The 13,783-nt window shown below is 43.4% G+C and overlaps 1 protein-coding gene across 2 annotated transcripts in view; it reads left to right on the top strand.

Annotated features, from left to right (window-relative positions):
• Window positions 1-9,507, top strand: part of rab24 (RAB24, member RAS oncogene family) — a 30,996-nt gene extending 21,489 nt beyond the window's left edge. For both annotated transcript variants that reach the window (XM_070878378.1, XM_070878377.1), the window contains 3 exons: window positions 4,982-5,032; window positions 5,286-5,348; window positions 6,502-9,507. In XM_070878378.1, the coding sequence (XP_070734479.1) occupies window positions 4,982-5,032; window positions 5,286-5,348; window positions 6,502-6,569 (182 nt within the window). In that variant the 3' untranslated portion in view covers window positions 6,570-9,507. The remainder of the gene's footprint in view (window positions 1-4,981; window positions 5,033-5,285; window positions 5,349-6,501) is intronic.
• Window positions 9,508-13,783: the final 4,276 nt, after the last annotated feature.

Raw genomic sequence — 13,783 nt, 5'->3', positions numbered from 1 at the left:
GTGACGGGGACTGTGTAGGAGACTGTTCAGCCACCTAAGGACTCATTTTTAGAGTGGAAGCGAGTCTTCCTCGATTCTGAGGGACTGCCTATGAATGATGCCTTAGTCCCTATTAAAACAATTACTCTCTCTCACCCTGGCCATTCCCCCTGGTACGGCCCTCACCTTCGCTACCTTAAGTCCAAGGGATGCAGACTTGAATGGATATGGCGGACAACTGGTTTGGCCATTCACCACCAGATTTGGCTGGACCACATAAAGCATTATTGGGTCCTACTCCTGTCTGCCATAGCTGGTCACCATTCCAGGATCATTCTGGATTGGCAAATGTAACTGCCGGCTACTATCCCTCCTTGTCCTTTTCGAACTGTCTGTAGCCTTTGACACGGTTGAACACTCCATTCTCCTCCAACACCTCTCCACCGTCATCCAGCTGGGTGGCACTGCACTTGTCTGGTTCCATTCTTCTTTATCTAATTGAAGCCAGAAAATCACCTGCAACGGCTTCCCTTCCCACTACCTCATCGTTACCTCTGGGGTCCCCAAGGATCTATCCTTGGGCCTCGCCATCGCTCGCTTCACCTGCTTCACCGGTGCTGCCTTTACCTCGGAGCCTCCTCGCCAGCCGGCCCGACAACCTACTTGGCGGGGCCCAGCCGGCCTGAACAGCTCCTCGGTGGGGGGGCACCCGCTCCTCTTTCTGATGATCCGAAATCCGGGAATACCCAAACCTGGGCTCAGGTGTTTCCGGATTCGTGACGTCAGAAAGCAAATTGAAAGTCCGGAAAAGCCTGGAATCTAGACTGTCATCGGTCCCGAGGGATCTGAGTTTTAGGCGATGCACCTTGTACATTGATTGAGAGAAAAATATTGGCCAGTACTGGATGAGCAGAAATTTTCTCCAGTTAAATATTGGGAAGACCGAAGCCATTGTCTTCGGCCCCCGCCTCAAACTCTGTTCCCTAACCACCGACTCCATCCCTCTCCCTAGCATCTGTCTGAGGCTGAACTACACTGTTCGAACCTCGGTGTCATATTTGACCCTGAAATGAGCTTTCGACCACATATCCGCAGCTTAACTAAGACTGCCTATTTCCACTTCCGTAACATCGCCCGTCTCCGCCCTTGCTTCAGCTCTTTGGCTGCTGAAACCGTCATCCATGTCTTTGTTACTTCTAGACTTGACTATGCCAATGGACTCCTGGTTGGTCTCCCACATTCTACCCTACGTAAACTTGAGGTAATCCAAAACTCAGTTACCCGTGTCCTAACTCGCACCAAGTCCCATTCACCAATCACCCCTGTGCTCGCTGACCTCCATCGGCTCCCAGTTAAGCAATTACTTGATTTCAAAATTCTCATCCTTGTTTTCAAAACCCTCCATGGCTTGCCCCCCCACCCTATCTGAGATGGGATTTGGCCAAAGTGGACTGGAAACAGCTACTTGATGATTAATCAGTGTCAGAGCAGGGGGAGACATTCAAGGAGGAGATCCTGAGGGTACAGAGCAAGTATGTTCCCTTTTGGTAGGGCTAACAAATCTAGAGCCCCTGGATGTCACGAGACATACAGGGTAAGATAAAGGAATAAAAGAGAAGCTTATGACAGACAAATAAAAAAGGGAAGGTGGCTCAACCGTGGCTATCTAGGGAAATCGGGGATAGTATTAAAGCCAAGGAAGTGGCATACAAATTGGCCAGAAATAGCAGCGATCCTGGGGACTGGGAGAAATTTAGAACTCAGCAGAGGAGGACAACGGGTTTGATTAGGGCAGGGAAAATGGAGTACAAGAAGAAGCTTGCAGGGAACATTAAAGCGGATTGCAAAAGTTTCTATAGGTATGTAAAGAGAAAAAGGTTAGTAAAGACAAACGTGGGTCCCCTGCAGTCAGAATCGGGGGAAGTCATAACGGGGAACAAAGAAATGGCAGACCAATTGAACAAGTACTTTGGTTCAGTATTCACTAAGGAGGACACAAACAACCTTCCGGATATAAAAGGGGTCAGAGGGTCTAGTAAGGAGGAGGAACTGAGGGAAATCTTTATTAGTCGGGAAATTGTGTTGGGGAAATTGATGGGATTGAAGGCCGATAAATCCACAGGGCCTGATGGACTGCATCCCAGAGTACTTAAGGAGGTGGCCTTGGAAATAGCGGATGCATTGACAGTCATTTTCCAACATTCCATTGACTCTGGATCAGTTCCTATCGAGTGGAGGGTAGCCAATGTAACCCCACTTTTTAAAAAAGAAGGGAGAGAGAAAACGGAATTATAGACCGGTCAGCCTGACCTCAGTAGTGGGTAAAATGATGGAATCAATTATTAAGGATGTCATAGCAGCGCATTTGGAAAATGGTGACATGATGGGTCCAAGTCAGCATGGATTGTGAAAGGGAAATCATGCTTGACAAATCTTCTGGAATTTTTTGAGGATGTTTCCAGTAAAGTGGACAAAGGAGAACCAGTTGATGTGGTATATTTGGACTTTCAGAAGGCTTTCGACAAGGTCCCACACAAGAGATTAATGTGCAAAGTTAAAGCATATGGGATTGGGGGTAGTGTGCTGACGTGGATTGAGAACTGGTTGTCAGACAGGAAGCAAAGAGTAGGAGTAAATGGGTACTTTTCAGAATGGGCAGGCAGTGACTAGTGGGGTACCGCAAGGTTCTGTGCTGGGTCTCCAGCTGTTTACATTGTACATTAATGATTTAGACGAGGGGATTAAATGTAGTATCTCCAAATTTGCAGATGACACTAAGTTGGGTGGCAGTGTGAGCTGCGAGAAGGATGCTATGAGGCTGCAGAGTGACTTGGATAGGTTAGGTGAGTGGGCAAATGCATGGCAGATGAAGTATAATATGGATAAATGTGAGGTTATCCACTTTGGTGGTAAAAACAGAGACACAGACTATTATCTGAATGGTGACAGATTAGGAAAAGGGAAGGTGCAACGAGACCTGGGTGTCATGGTACATCAGTCATTGAAGGTTGGCATGCAGGTACAGCAGGCGGTTAAGAAAGCAAATGGCATGTTGGCCTTCATAGCGAGGGGATTTGAGTACAGGGGCAGGGAGGTGTTGCTACAGTTGTACAGGGCCTTGGTGAGGCCACACCTGGAGTATTGTGTACAGTTTTGGTCTTCTAACTTGAGGAAGGACATTCTTGCTATTGAGGGAGTGCAGCGAAGATTCACCAGACTGATTCCCGGGATGGTGGGACTGACTTATCAAGAAAGACTGGATCAACTGGGTTTGTATTCACTGGAGTTCAGAAGAATGAGAGGGGACCTCATAGAAACGTTTAAAATTCTGATGGGTTTAGACAGGTTAGATGCAGGAAGAATGTTCCCGATGTTGGGGAAGTCCAGAACCAGGGGTCACAGTCTAAGGATAAGAGGTAAGCCATTTAGGACCGAGATGAGGAGAGACTTCTTCACCCAGAGAGTGGTGAACCTGTGGAATTCTCTACCACAGAGAGTAGTTGAGGCCAATTCACTAAATATATTCAAAAGGGAGTTAGATGAAATCCTTACTACTCGGGGGATCAAGGGGTATGGCGAGAAAGCAGGAAGGGGGTACTGAAGTTTCATGTTCAGCCATGAACTCATTAAATGGAGGTGCAGGCTAGAAGGGCTGAATGGCCTGCTCCTGCACCTATTTTCTATGTTTCTATACCGAGTACTCAATATTGCAGAAACTCTGGAAAAATGTAAGTGTAAGGATGCAATTAAAAAAGAGATTGGGAAAGCAAAGAAATAGCATGAAAGAATGTTGGCAAGTAAAATCAGGGAAAACCCAGAGATGTTTTATAAATATATTAAGAGCAAGAGGATAATTAGAGAAAGCGTGGGGCCTATTGGAGACCATAAAATAAATCTGTGTGTGGAGGCAGAAGACGTGGGTGAGATTCTTAATTATTACTTTGCATCTTTTTTCACAAAAGCGAAGGGCGATGCAGACTTTGCAATGAGGGAGGAGGAGTATGAAATATTAGACGAGATAAACATCGCGTGAGAGGAAGTATTAAAGGGCTTAGCAGCTTTGAAAGTGGATAAAATCACCAGACCGGCTGTTAAGAGAAATAAAAGAGAAAATAGCAGAGGCTTTGACCATCATTTTACAGTCCTCTGGCTACAGGTGTGGTACCTTTGTTTAAAAAGGAGAAACAGATAGACCGAGTAATTACATGCCAGTCAGCCTAACCTCGGTGATGGGAAAATGATTGGAAAAAGTCCTGACGGATAGGATAAATCTTCATTTAGAAAGACATGGATTAATCAAGGACAGTCAGCATAGATTTGTTAAGGGAAGGTCGTGTCTGACTAACTTGATAAAATTTTTCGAGGAGGTAACCAAGAGGGTCAATGAGGGCAGTGCGTATGATGTGTATGGATTTTAGCAAAGCTTTTGATAAGGTCCCACATGGCAGACTGGTCACAAAAGTAAAAGCCCATGGGATCCAGGGCAAAGTGGCAAGTTGGATCCAAAATTGGGTCAGAGGCAGGAAGCAAAGGGTAATGGTTGATGGGTGACTGGAAGGCTGTATCCAGTGGGGTTCCACAAAGCTTGGTGCTGGCTCTCTTGCTTTTTGTGGTAAATATCAATGACTTGGACTTGAATGTTGGGGGTATGATTAAGAAGTTTGCAGATGACACTAAAATAGGAAGATATCAACGTACTGGTCAGATGGGCAGAACAGTGGCAAATGGAATTCAATCCGGATAAGTGAGGGCTTCCTTTGGGAGTGGTCTTTGGTAATGAGCACAAGGAAAGTAATTGAGGTAGGCGGCCAAAATTGTAACACATGCAGCATTACATAATCCTTTTATCGCACCACCATGTTTTATCTTCATAGTGCTTTCAGACATTTGGCAAGTACACCACAAAGTCAAGAATGTTGTGCTAGTGTATTTTCTTACTGAATTCTGCTTTGTGTGATTGAATCCTCATCACTGAGTGTCATATGCAATATTTGTCTTTCAGAGATCAAAGCCAAACTGTTTGAAACCTCCAGTAAGACAGGCCAGAATGTTGGTAAGTTTATGTTTCTGTATCACACACACACTCTCCCTCTGTGCCACATCATATCTCTCTTATTTCCTCCCTCTCTCTCTGAAATATTGTAATAAAGTTTTGATGAGCAGAGGAGGTGTAATGAGGTCTTGAAATTGAGGGGAAGGTTTTGTAATGAGTCTTGAAGATTGGAGGACTTTGTAATGAGGGGTGTAATGGGATTTCCAGGAACTTGAATGCAAAGAACCAACATCCTTTTGTTCTCATATTTCAGATGAACTCTTTCAGATAGTAGCAGAAGATTACGTGAATGTAACGGCCTTCCAAGTGATGACAGGTAAATAGATGGTAATTGGGGCTTCATCAGATACCAACAGGAGCAGCGTTAATCGTTCACTATGTGGCAGAATCTGGGGGGCGTGCGTGCGTAACAGGGTCTGGGGTGTTTGCTATGGGTGTTAGTATATATCACGGTCTGGGGCACTCACCGGGTGTGAATAACAGAGTCTGGGGTATCACTCTGGTCAGCATATGACAGGGTCTGGGCTATACGCTGTGTGTGAGTGTCGATATATAACGGTCTGGAATATATGCTGTGTGTGAATGTCAGTATATAATGGGGTCTGGGCTATATACTGTGTGTGTATATGGGGTCTGGGATTATGCTATATGCGAGTGTTAGGGGCCGAAATTGTCCTCCGTCCTAAAAGGGTTGCACCTTCCATTTTTAAGTGTTCTGTCTGCTCCAATGCATGAGGCAAACAATCTGGAGAAATTCAGCTTTTTTTTTTGAGCGGAGCAGATGTGGGGTCGTCAGCGGGGCGGAAGTGCGGGCGGGTCGGAACAGCCGTCGCTCCAAGTCATCAGCGCCGCGCTGATGCGTCACAACATCCCTTCCCTTCAGTTAAAAGGGAGGCTTGCTACGAACTCTGCAGCCATTTTAGTGACAAACACTGGGCCACCAGGGAGGGTTTCTGCCAGGCCAGTGCCCCGGTACCCGGCCGAACCCGTGGCAACCATTGTTGGGCCGACTTGGCAGTTGGCCGACAATTAAAATAAAATGGCAGCCACAGCAGTGCCTCCTCCCTTTTAAGGGCGAACGCGCCGTCCAGCCACAAGAAGCTTCCCGCCGGGGAAAGCTGTCGGGGGCTCCCGCAGGGCAATTTCCCACAAGGGGCAGAAAGAGGGTCACCACCGCCAGTCGGTAAGGGGTCAGTGCGTGCCCGACAGGAACACCATTCCAAAAATAAAGGAGGGCAATTTTCAAAATGGCAGCCCCATCACACCGACTGAGCGGTGAGTCCTTACCGACCCGTGGCTGCCTCTTCGAGGCAGTCACAGCTCTTATAGAAAGGGGCAATTTTGGCTCCTTAATATATAACAGGGTCTGGGATATTTGCTGTGTCTGAGTGTTGGTATACAACAGTCTCGGGTATTTGCTGTGTTACTATTATCATGGGTCTCATGCACTATTTTTGGTTTGTTTTTAGAAGATGAAGCTGTGAACCTGGCTGAGAAGAAGAAACCCACCTATTTGTTTGGCTGTTGTCACCAATAGCATCTGATTTGTAAAGACCGATTTGCCAATATTTTAAGGAGGAATTCTTACGCAAATTCACTGGACTGAAACTCCTTATCCACAAGACTGTCGGAATATCATGGTCTCCAGATTTTTCTGAGGCTGGATCAATGTAATGTGACTAATAGGGAATGCAGTGTCCAAATGATAGCCTGACCCTTGAACTGAAGTGACCTTTCTTGCTGGAATACCACGATCAGCACATCTCTGAACTTGATGTAGAATCTGTCTCCCGACAGTCCTCTACACACAGCTAATCATATGGCTTTTTATATTTTAGAACCTTGCCAAGATTTTGTGCATGATGTACATTTTTTTTTGCCTTTACTGATTTTGTGACAATTTAATTGTTTTTGTGTTGCCTATTGAAAGTCGTGGCATATCTCAAGAGTGTTCGCCACACCAAGCAGGGTGCCCTATGCCTATTACGCTGCATCCACGGCACCCAGATTCCAGGACCTACCTTTCCGCGCCTGTTGGCCATGATATTGTGCGGAATTTTTAAACACACACGTGCATTAAATCTTGTGAATTTTTTTTTCAGACTGCTCCTCAGCTGTTTGCCGTAAGATACGACTGTTATAGAACTGACTATTAGTATTAACTCTGCCTGGCAACAGGCTTGGAAGGACAACCTGTGATGAGGGGTTGCTTTCAGTTTTTGCTAATGTTCTTTTGGTGCATTATGTTTCTGAATATTCTCCAATAGAACTGTGGCAGTGTTTCAGAATGCACTGGGTTTTGGATTCTGGTCTTGCTAATGGGAGAGATTCTTCTAAATTGCAACCTCAGTAGTATAGCACTGACAAAGTCTAGCCCGTCATATTATAGCAATACTGCCTATTGGTATAGTGAGAGGAGGGGAAACACTGCACACTAGGAAACGAGATGCCAATGTACGTTTGGTGTGGAGGATGCTGATTGCAATAGAAACTGACTTCAGAAACTATGGGTGGTCTCCCAATTCAGTTGCTTGTAAGGCAGTAGTGGGAACACAGTGCAACAGCTGAAGGTTGTGCCCACCTTATGCCAGATACAAGTGGGGGTGGGGGGGGCTCTGACCTTTGTATGACATGGGGTCACGTGTTTGGTGATGAGATCTCCTGGTCATATAATATGAACCCCACACTTCACAGATGAGAACCAGTGTGTCATCGGCACAGCTCTCAATGTGTTTGTTTTAAATACTGAAGTTTCCTTTCATTATGATTCCCTTGTTGTCTTGATTAGTTACGGCTGGCAGACAAATTATTTTTAGCATTACAGGCAACATCATCTCATCATCCCAGCACCATTGGACATGTATGTGGTGGCAGCAAATTCAATAATAGTAAAGCTGTGTTAAAGGGTTGGTTGATTGGTTAATACTAATATCTTCCATATGTGATTTCTTTATTTTTCTTTGATTGCTGGTACAGGATTCATGGCTATGAGCACAGATTACTCCTCTGTTCTCAAAATCTGATGAAAATTTCAAGTGGCAAATAAACTCAAAGAACAGCCTGTTGCTGTTACTGTAACCCCTGTAGAACCATTAAGTGCAATTTGTGTTTCTAAATCCTTTATTTTCTACTTTTTTTCCCTCTTCCCCATTACTCTGCTAATATGCGCCCACCATATCCTTCAACTAGGAGAAGAAGCCTGTAACAGCCTTTTTGGTGGAAGGTGCAGAACCATGTGTCCAGGCAACATTTCCAGTCGCCCTCCCCACCCCGCCCCAGTTTGATGAAGATTCTTAACTTAGCAGCTTATCTGAACACTTGACACGACCACACACCTCTATGAAAGCTCTATGTCTGTAATTAGTAACTGTAATATCTAAGGTGAGCTCAGTATGATGTATAATTTAATAGTGGGGAACATAAGCTATTGAGTGGAAATATATATAGTTACCCAATATAGCCTGTTGTATATTGTATTTGAGTAGAGGCTTTTGAATTTCGACCCAAAATATCTAGAAATGTGTGAACATGTTTGGAGTTGGGTTTGGTTTGAAAACAATTGGAGCTTCAAATGCTAAATTAGCTTAATTTTAGAGCATGGTGACGGTTCCATTTGTGTAACTGAGGTGAAACTGTCAATCTATAGCTAAAGATTGCTTCTAGCTGAACTCTCATTGTGACTGGCTGGGACTTCCCCTCTCTGCTCGGGTTGAACAACCACATATTCCTCAAATTATTGGTGCGTTTAAAGCTGTATATGCACAACACTTAAATGCTTTGAAAGGTCAATGGTGTAAATGTTCTTTCACAGATGAGAGAGAAAACTCGAGAGTTAACGAGTGTTGGCATGATCTACTGAACTTAGTTTCAAAGCACTACACTGGAAATATGTTGTCGGGGTCTTTAAAAATAATTTTCAGGCTAGGGGAAAATTTGCTGTATTTCCTGCAGTGGCAGATAGCCATACTTGTAAGAGGTAATAAAACATTGCCTCACTATAGTGAGCACATATGTTGATCTAAAGGGAAAGTTTGTGTGGTTGAGATTCACCTTTGAAAATAGAGTGTAGCAGCTCAGGACAATTCAAGTGATCTTTTTCTTTACTTTTGTTTCACAAGTGATTTTTGGCTACAGCTTACTGTACACTTTGAGGGCAGGGACTGTCTAAAGGTTCTGGCACAACACAGGTACAAGGCACTGCTTTCTGATCAAAGACTTATTTATTTTGCATGTGCAAAAGACTATAGTGCATCATGGAAACCCAACAGTTGGTGCTGTGGAGTCAGTGTATCTTGTAATTCATTGGTCCTCCGAATAAACCTAATATAGCTGGTTAATTATTATATCAGTTGTTAACACTATCATCTGTATTCATTACTGACCATTTGGATTTTGTGTTGAAACATTTGTTACAAAGGCATTTTGTTTTAATTTTAATGTAAAAGTATGATTAAATGCGCAAGGCTTCAACAGTATTTTACTGTGAGAATTGCTTTATTTGAAGTAATTGTCATTATAGCATTCGAGAATGTCGGTTTTATTTTTGTCTTGCAAAATAACAGACTCTCTTGCATATCCTAGCTGGGCAGCTGGTGTAAGCATCGTGTTTAGTTACATGTGGTTTTGAGCCGTACGGATATGAGGTTTCCAGGTTTGATTGCTTGCTTGTATGTGCTGAGTTACAGGATCCTAGCCAGGATTGGCTGGGGGCAAATTGGCAGGAGTTCTCATTCTTGATCGTTAGAGTCAGCTATGGCTGCCTGTAACACCCTGCAGTGATGAAATATCCTGCCAATGCTCTCACTTCCTGTGGAGAGGCCACTTACATGACGACATACATACTGAAGGGTTATTGCTGTCCATTGAACGTTCTTGTCTTTCTCAGTTTTATTGATACTATTATGATCATTGCTTGTGAAGTGTCCTGTATTGTTCCTGCTAAGCCCCAAATATCTGGTCTTGTGTACTCTTCCTCTGGCTTTATCGTCACTGTGTTGAAATCCAGACTCACTGGACCCTTGCTACAATTTGTAGACTTTTAAAACCCAAGCTTGATTTACTGTGTCTTCACTTTTCAGGTTGGTCTGTATTATGGACCTCCACCTAAGTTTCTCAATTTACCTTAGAAATACTACTGTTTTTTTTGCTATTTTCTCCCATGCTGCTCTTTTAACTCAGCTCTCTTCTCCTGTTTCCCCTTCGGATCTCCTGTACCGCATACTATAGGACAAAACATAAATAGCATTTTTAGTATTAATAGAGGCATCGAGTACAAGAGACAAGAAATAACTTGCATTTAAATATAGCACCTTGCTGCATGGCCTCAGGATATCCCAAAGTGCTTCACAGCCAAATAATTACTTCTGAAGTGTTGTCTTTGCTGTAATGTAGGGAAATGGTAATGATACATTTATTCCATGTAATGAGTAAGCCTGAGTAGTGTGTAGATTTGGATCCCCCATTGTAGAAAGAACATTAATCAATGCTGGATGGTCCCTATGGTTTTAATCAGGATAATGCCTGGGTTGAGAAACTAGTTAGGAGGAAATATTGGGGCTACAGACATTGCGAGACATCAGGGAGGGAGAAAGTTACCGGTTGCTCCAGGAGGCAGCCACACCCTCTGGATTAAATACTTTAGAATTGACACATGGTCAGGGACAGGAGGGTATGACTGTGAGTGAAGCAGGTAAGGGGATCCAGGAGATAGTATTGCAGGAGTCTCAGTTTCTGCACTTGTCCAATAGATTTGAGATTCTTGCAACCCATGAGGATAAGTGTGCAGACAGCAGCGTGGATGAGCAGACTGGCCAAGGCACCATGGTGCAGAAAGCCATTCAAGTGGGGGAGTAAAGAGGCAGTGAATGTAGTGGGGGACAGTATGGTTAGGGGGATAAATAGGGTTCTCTGCTGTGTTGCCTACCCGGTGCCAGGGTAAAGGACATCTCCGGACTGGAGAAGAACTTGAAGTGGGAGGGGGAGGATCCAGTTGTCGTGGTACACCTAGGTACCAATGACACAGGTAGGACTAAGAAAGAGGTTCTGATGTGAGAGTTTGAATAGGAGTTAAATTGAAAAGCAGAATCACAAAGGTAATAATCTCTGAATTATTACCTGAGCCACGAACAAATTGGCATACAGTCAATAGAATCAGGGAGATGAATGCGTGGCTGAGGTTGGTGTGGGAGAAGTGGGTTTCGTTTCATGGGGCACTGGCACCAATACTTGGGAAATAGCTGTTCCGCGGGGACAGACTACACCTGAACTATGCTGGAACCAGAGTTCTAGCAAACCAACTAACTCGTGAGATAGACAGGGCTTTAAACTAAATAAGGGGGTGGGACGAGGACGGTCGCAGTAGAGAGCAATCTAGAATGTTAAAGAGAAAAGAAAAGGAAGCAATGCAGGAAAGTGATTGTGGTAAGGATAACCAGATAATGTCAGGAAGGGACAGAGCATACAAACACAAGAGTGCACTAACAAATAGGGTCCAGGTAAGAAAAAATAGCGATAAGACAAATAGGGCTTTAGTACAAAATAATGTTAAGATGTCTAATAATAAGACAAATTTAAAAGCTTTGTATCTGAATGCACGAAGCATCTGTAATAAGGTAGACGAATTAACAGCGCAAATAGATGCAAACTGATACGATATAGTTGCAATTACGGAGACATGGTTGCAGGCTGACCAGGGTTGGGAACTGAATATCCAAGGATATTCGATATTTAGGAAGGACAGCCAAAAAGGAAGAGGGGGTGGTGTGGCGTTGTTCGTAAAGGATGAAATCAGAGCAATAGTGAGAAAGGATATTGGCTCAGAAAATCGAGATGTAGAATCAGTCTGGGTGGAGCTAAGGAGCACCAAGGGAAAACATTGGTGGGAGTTGTCTATAGGCCTCCAAACAGTAGTGGGAGTATAGGGGATGGCATCAAACAGGAAATTAGAGATGCATGTAGCAAGGGTATTACAATAATTGTAGGTGACTTTAATCTATATATAGATTGGCAAACCAAATTAGTAATAATACTGTGCCAGATGAATTCCTGGAGTGTGTACGAGATGGTTTTTTAGACCAGTATGTTGAGGAGCCTACTAGGGAACAGACTATCCTAGATTGGGTAATGTGTAATAAGGGGTTAATTAACAGTTGTTGTGTGGGGTCCTTTAGGGAAGAGTGACCATAACATGATTGAATTCTTTATTAAGATGGAAAGTGAAGTGGTCCAATCGGAAACTAGGATCCTAAATCTTAAAGGAAACTACGAAGGTATGAGGAATGTATTGGCTATGATAGATTGGGAAGATTCATTAAAAGGCATGATGGTGGATAGGCAATGGCATGAATTGCAACAGTTATACATTCCTTTCTGGTGTAAAAACACAAAAGGAAAAGTGGCCCAATCCATGGCTAACAAGAAATTAAGGATAGTATTAGATCCAAAGAGGAGTCATACAAAGTTGCCAGAAAAAGTAGCAAGCCTGAGGATTGGGAGCAGTTTAGAATTCAGCAAAAAAGGACCAAGAGATTGATTAGGATGGGGAAAATAGAGTATGAGAGTAAACTTGCAAGGAACATAAAAAAACAACGGCAAAAGTTTCTACAAGCACATAAAAAGAAAAAGATTAGTAAAGACAAATGTAGGGAAAATTTGTAATGGGGGACAAGGAAATGGCAGAACAATTAAATAAATACTTTAGTTCTGTCTTCACAGAAGAGGACACAAATAACGTCCCAGAAATGCTAAGGAACCAAGGGTCTACTGAGCAAAAGGAATTAAAGGAAATGATGATTAGTAAGAAATTAGTGCTGGAGAAACTAATGGGACTGAAGGTAGATGAATCCCCAGGGCCTGATGATCTGCATCCCAGAGTACTAAGAGGTAGCCATGGAAATAGTGGATGCATTGGTTGTCATCTTCCAAAATTCTACAGATTATGGAATAGTTCCTGCAGATTGGAAGATGGCAAATGTAACCCCACTATTTAAAAAAAGGAGGGAGAGAGAAAACGGGGAACTACGGACTGGTTAGCCTGACATCAGCAGTAGGGAAAATGCTAGAGTCTATTAAAAAGGATGTGATAACAGCACACTTAGATAATATCAACAAAGTCAATATGAAAGCAAAATAATGTTTGACAAATCTTCTGGAATTTTTTGAGGATGTAACTTATTAGAACATAAAAAATAGGAGCAGGAGTAGGCCATATGGCTCCTCGAGCCTGCTCCACCATTTAATACGATCATGGCTGATCCGATCATGGACTCGGGTCCAATTCCCTGCCCGCTCTCCATAACCCCTTATTCTCTTATTGTTTAAGAAACTGTCTATTTCTGTCTTAAATTTATTCAATGTCCCAGCTTCCACAGCTCTGAGGCAGATCCATAACCCTCAGAAGAAATTTCTCCTCATCTCAGTTTTTAATGGGCAGCCCCTTATTCTAAGATTATGCCCTCTAGTTCTAATATCCCCTATCAGTAGAAACATCCTCTCTGCATCCACCTTGTCAAGCCCCCTCATAATCTTATACGTTTTGATAAGATCACACCTCATTCTTCTGAATTCCAATGAGTAGAGGGTCAACCTACTCAACCTTTCCTCATAAGTCAACCCCCTCCTCTCCAGAATCAACCTTGTGAACCTTCTCTGAAGTACCTCCAAACAAGTATATTTTTTCATAAATATGGAAACCAAAACTGCACGCAGTATTCCACGTGTGACCTCATCAATACTCTGTACAATTGTAGCAAG

The sequence above is a fragment of the Pristiophorus japonicus genome, chromosome 4 (genome assembly GCF_044704955.1).
Source record: "Pristiophorus japonicus isolate sPriJap1 chromosome 4, sPriJap1.hap1, whole genome shotgun sequence".
NCBI lineage: Eukaryota > Metazoa > Chordata > Chondrichthyes > Pristiophoridae > Pristiophorus > Pristiophorus japonicus.
The sequence above is the reverse complement of the archived record's forward strand: the minus strand, read 5'-3'. Positions and strand labels throughout refer to the sequence as shown.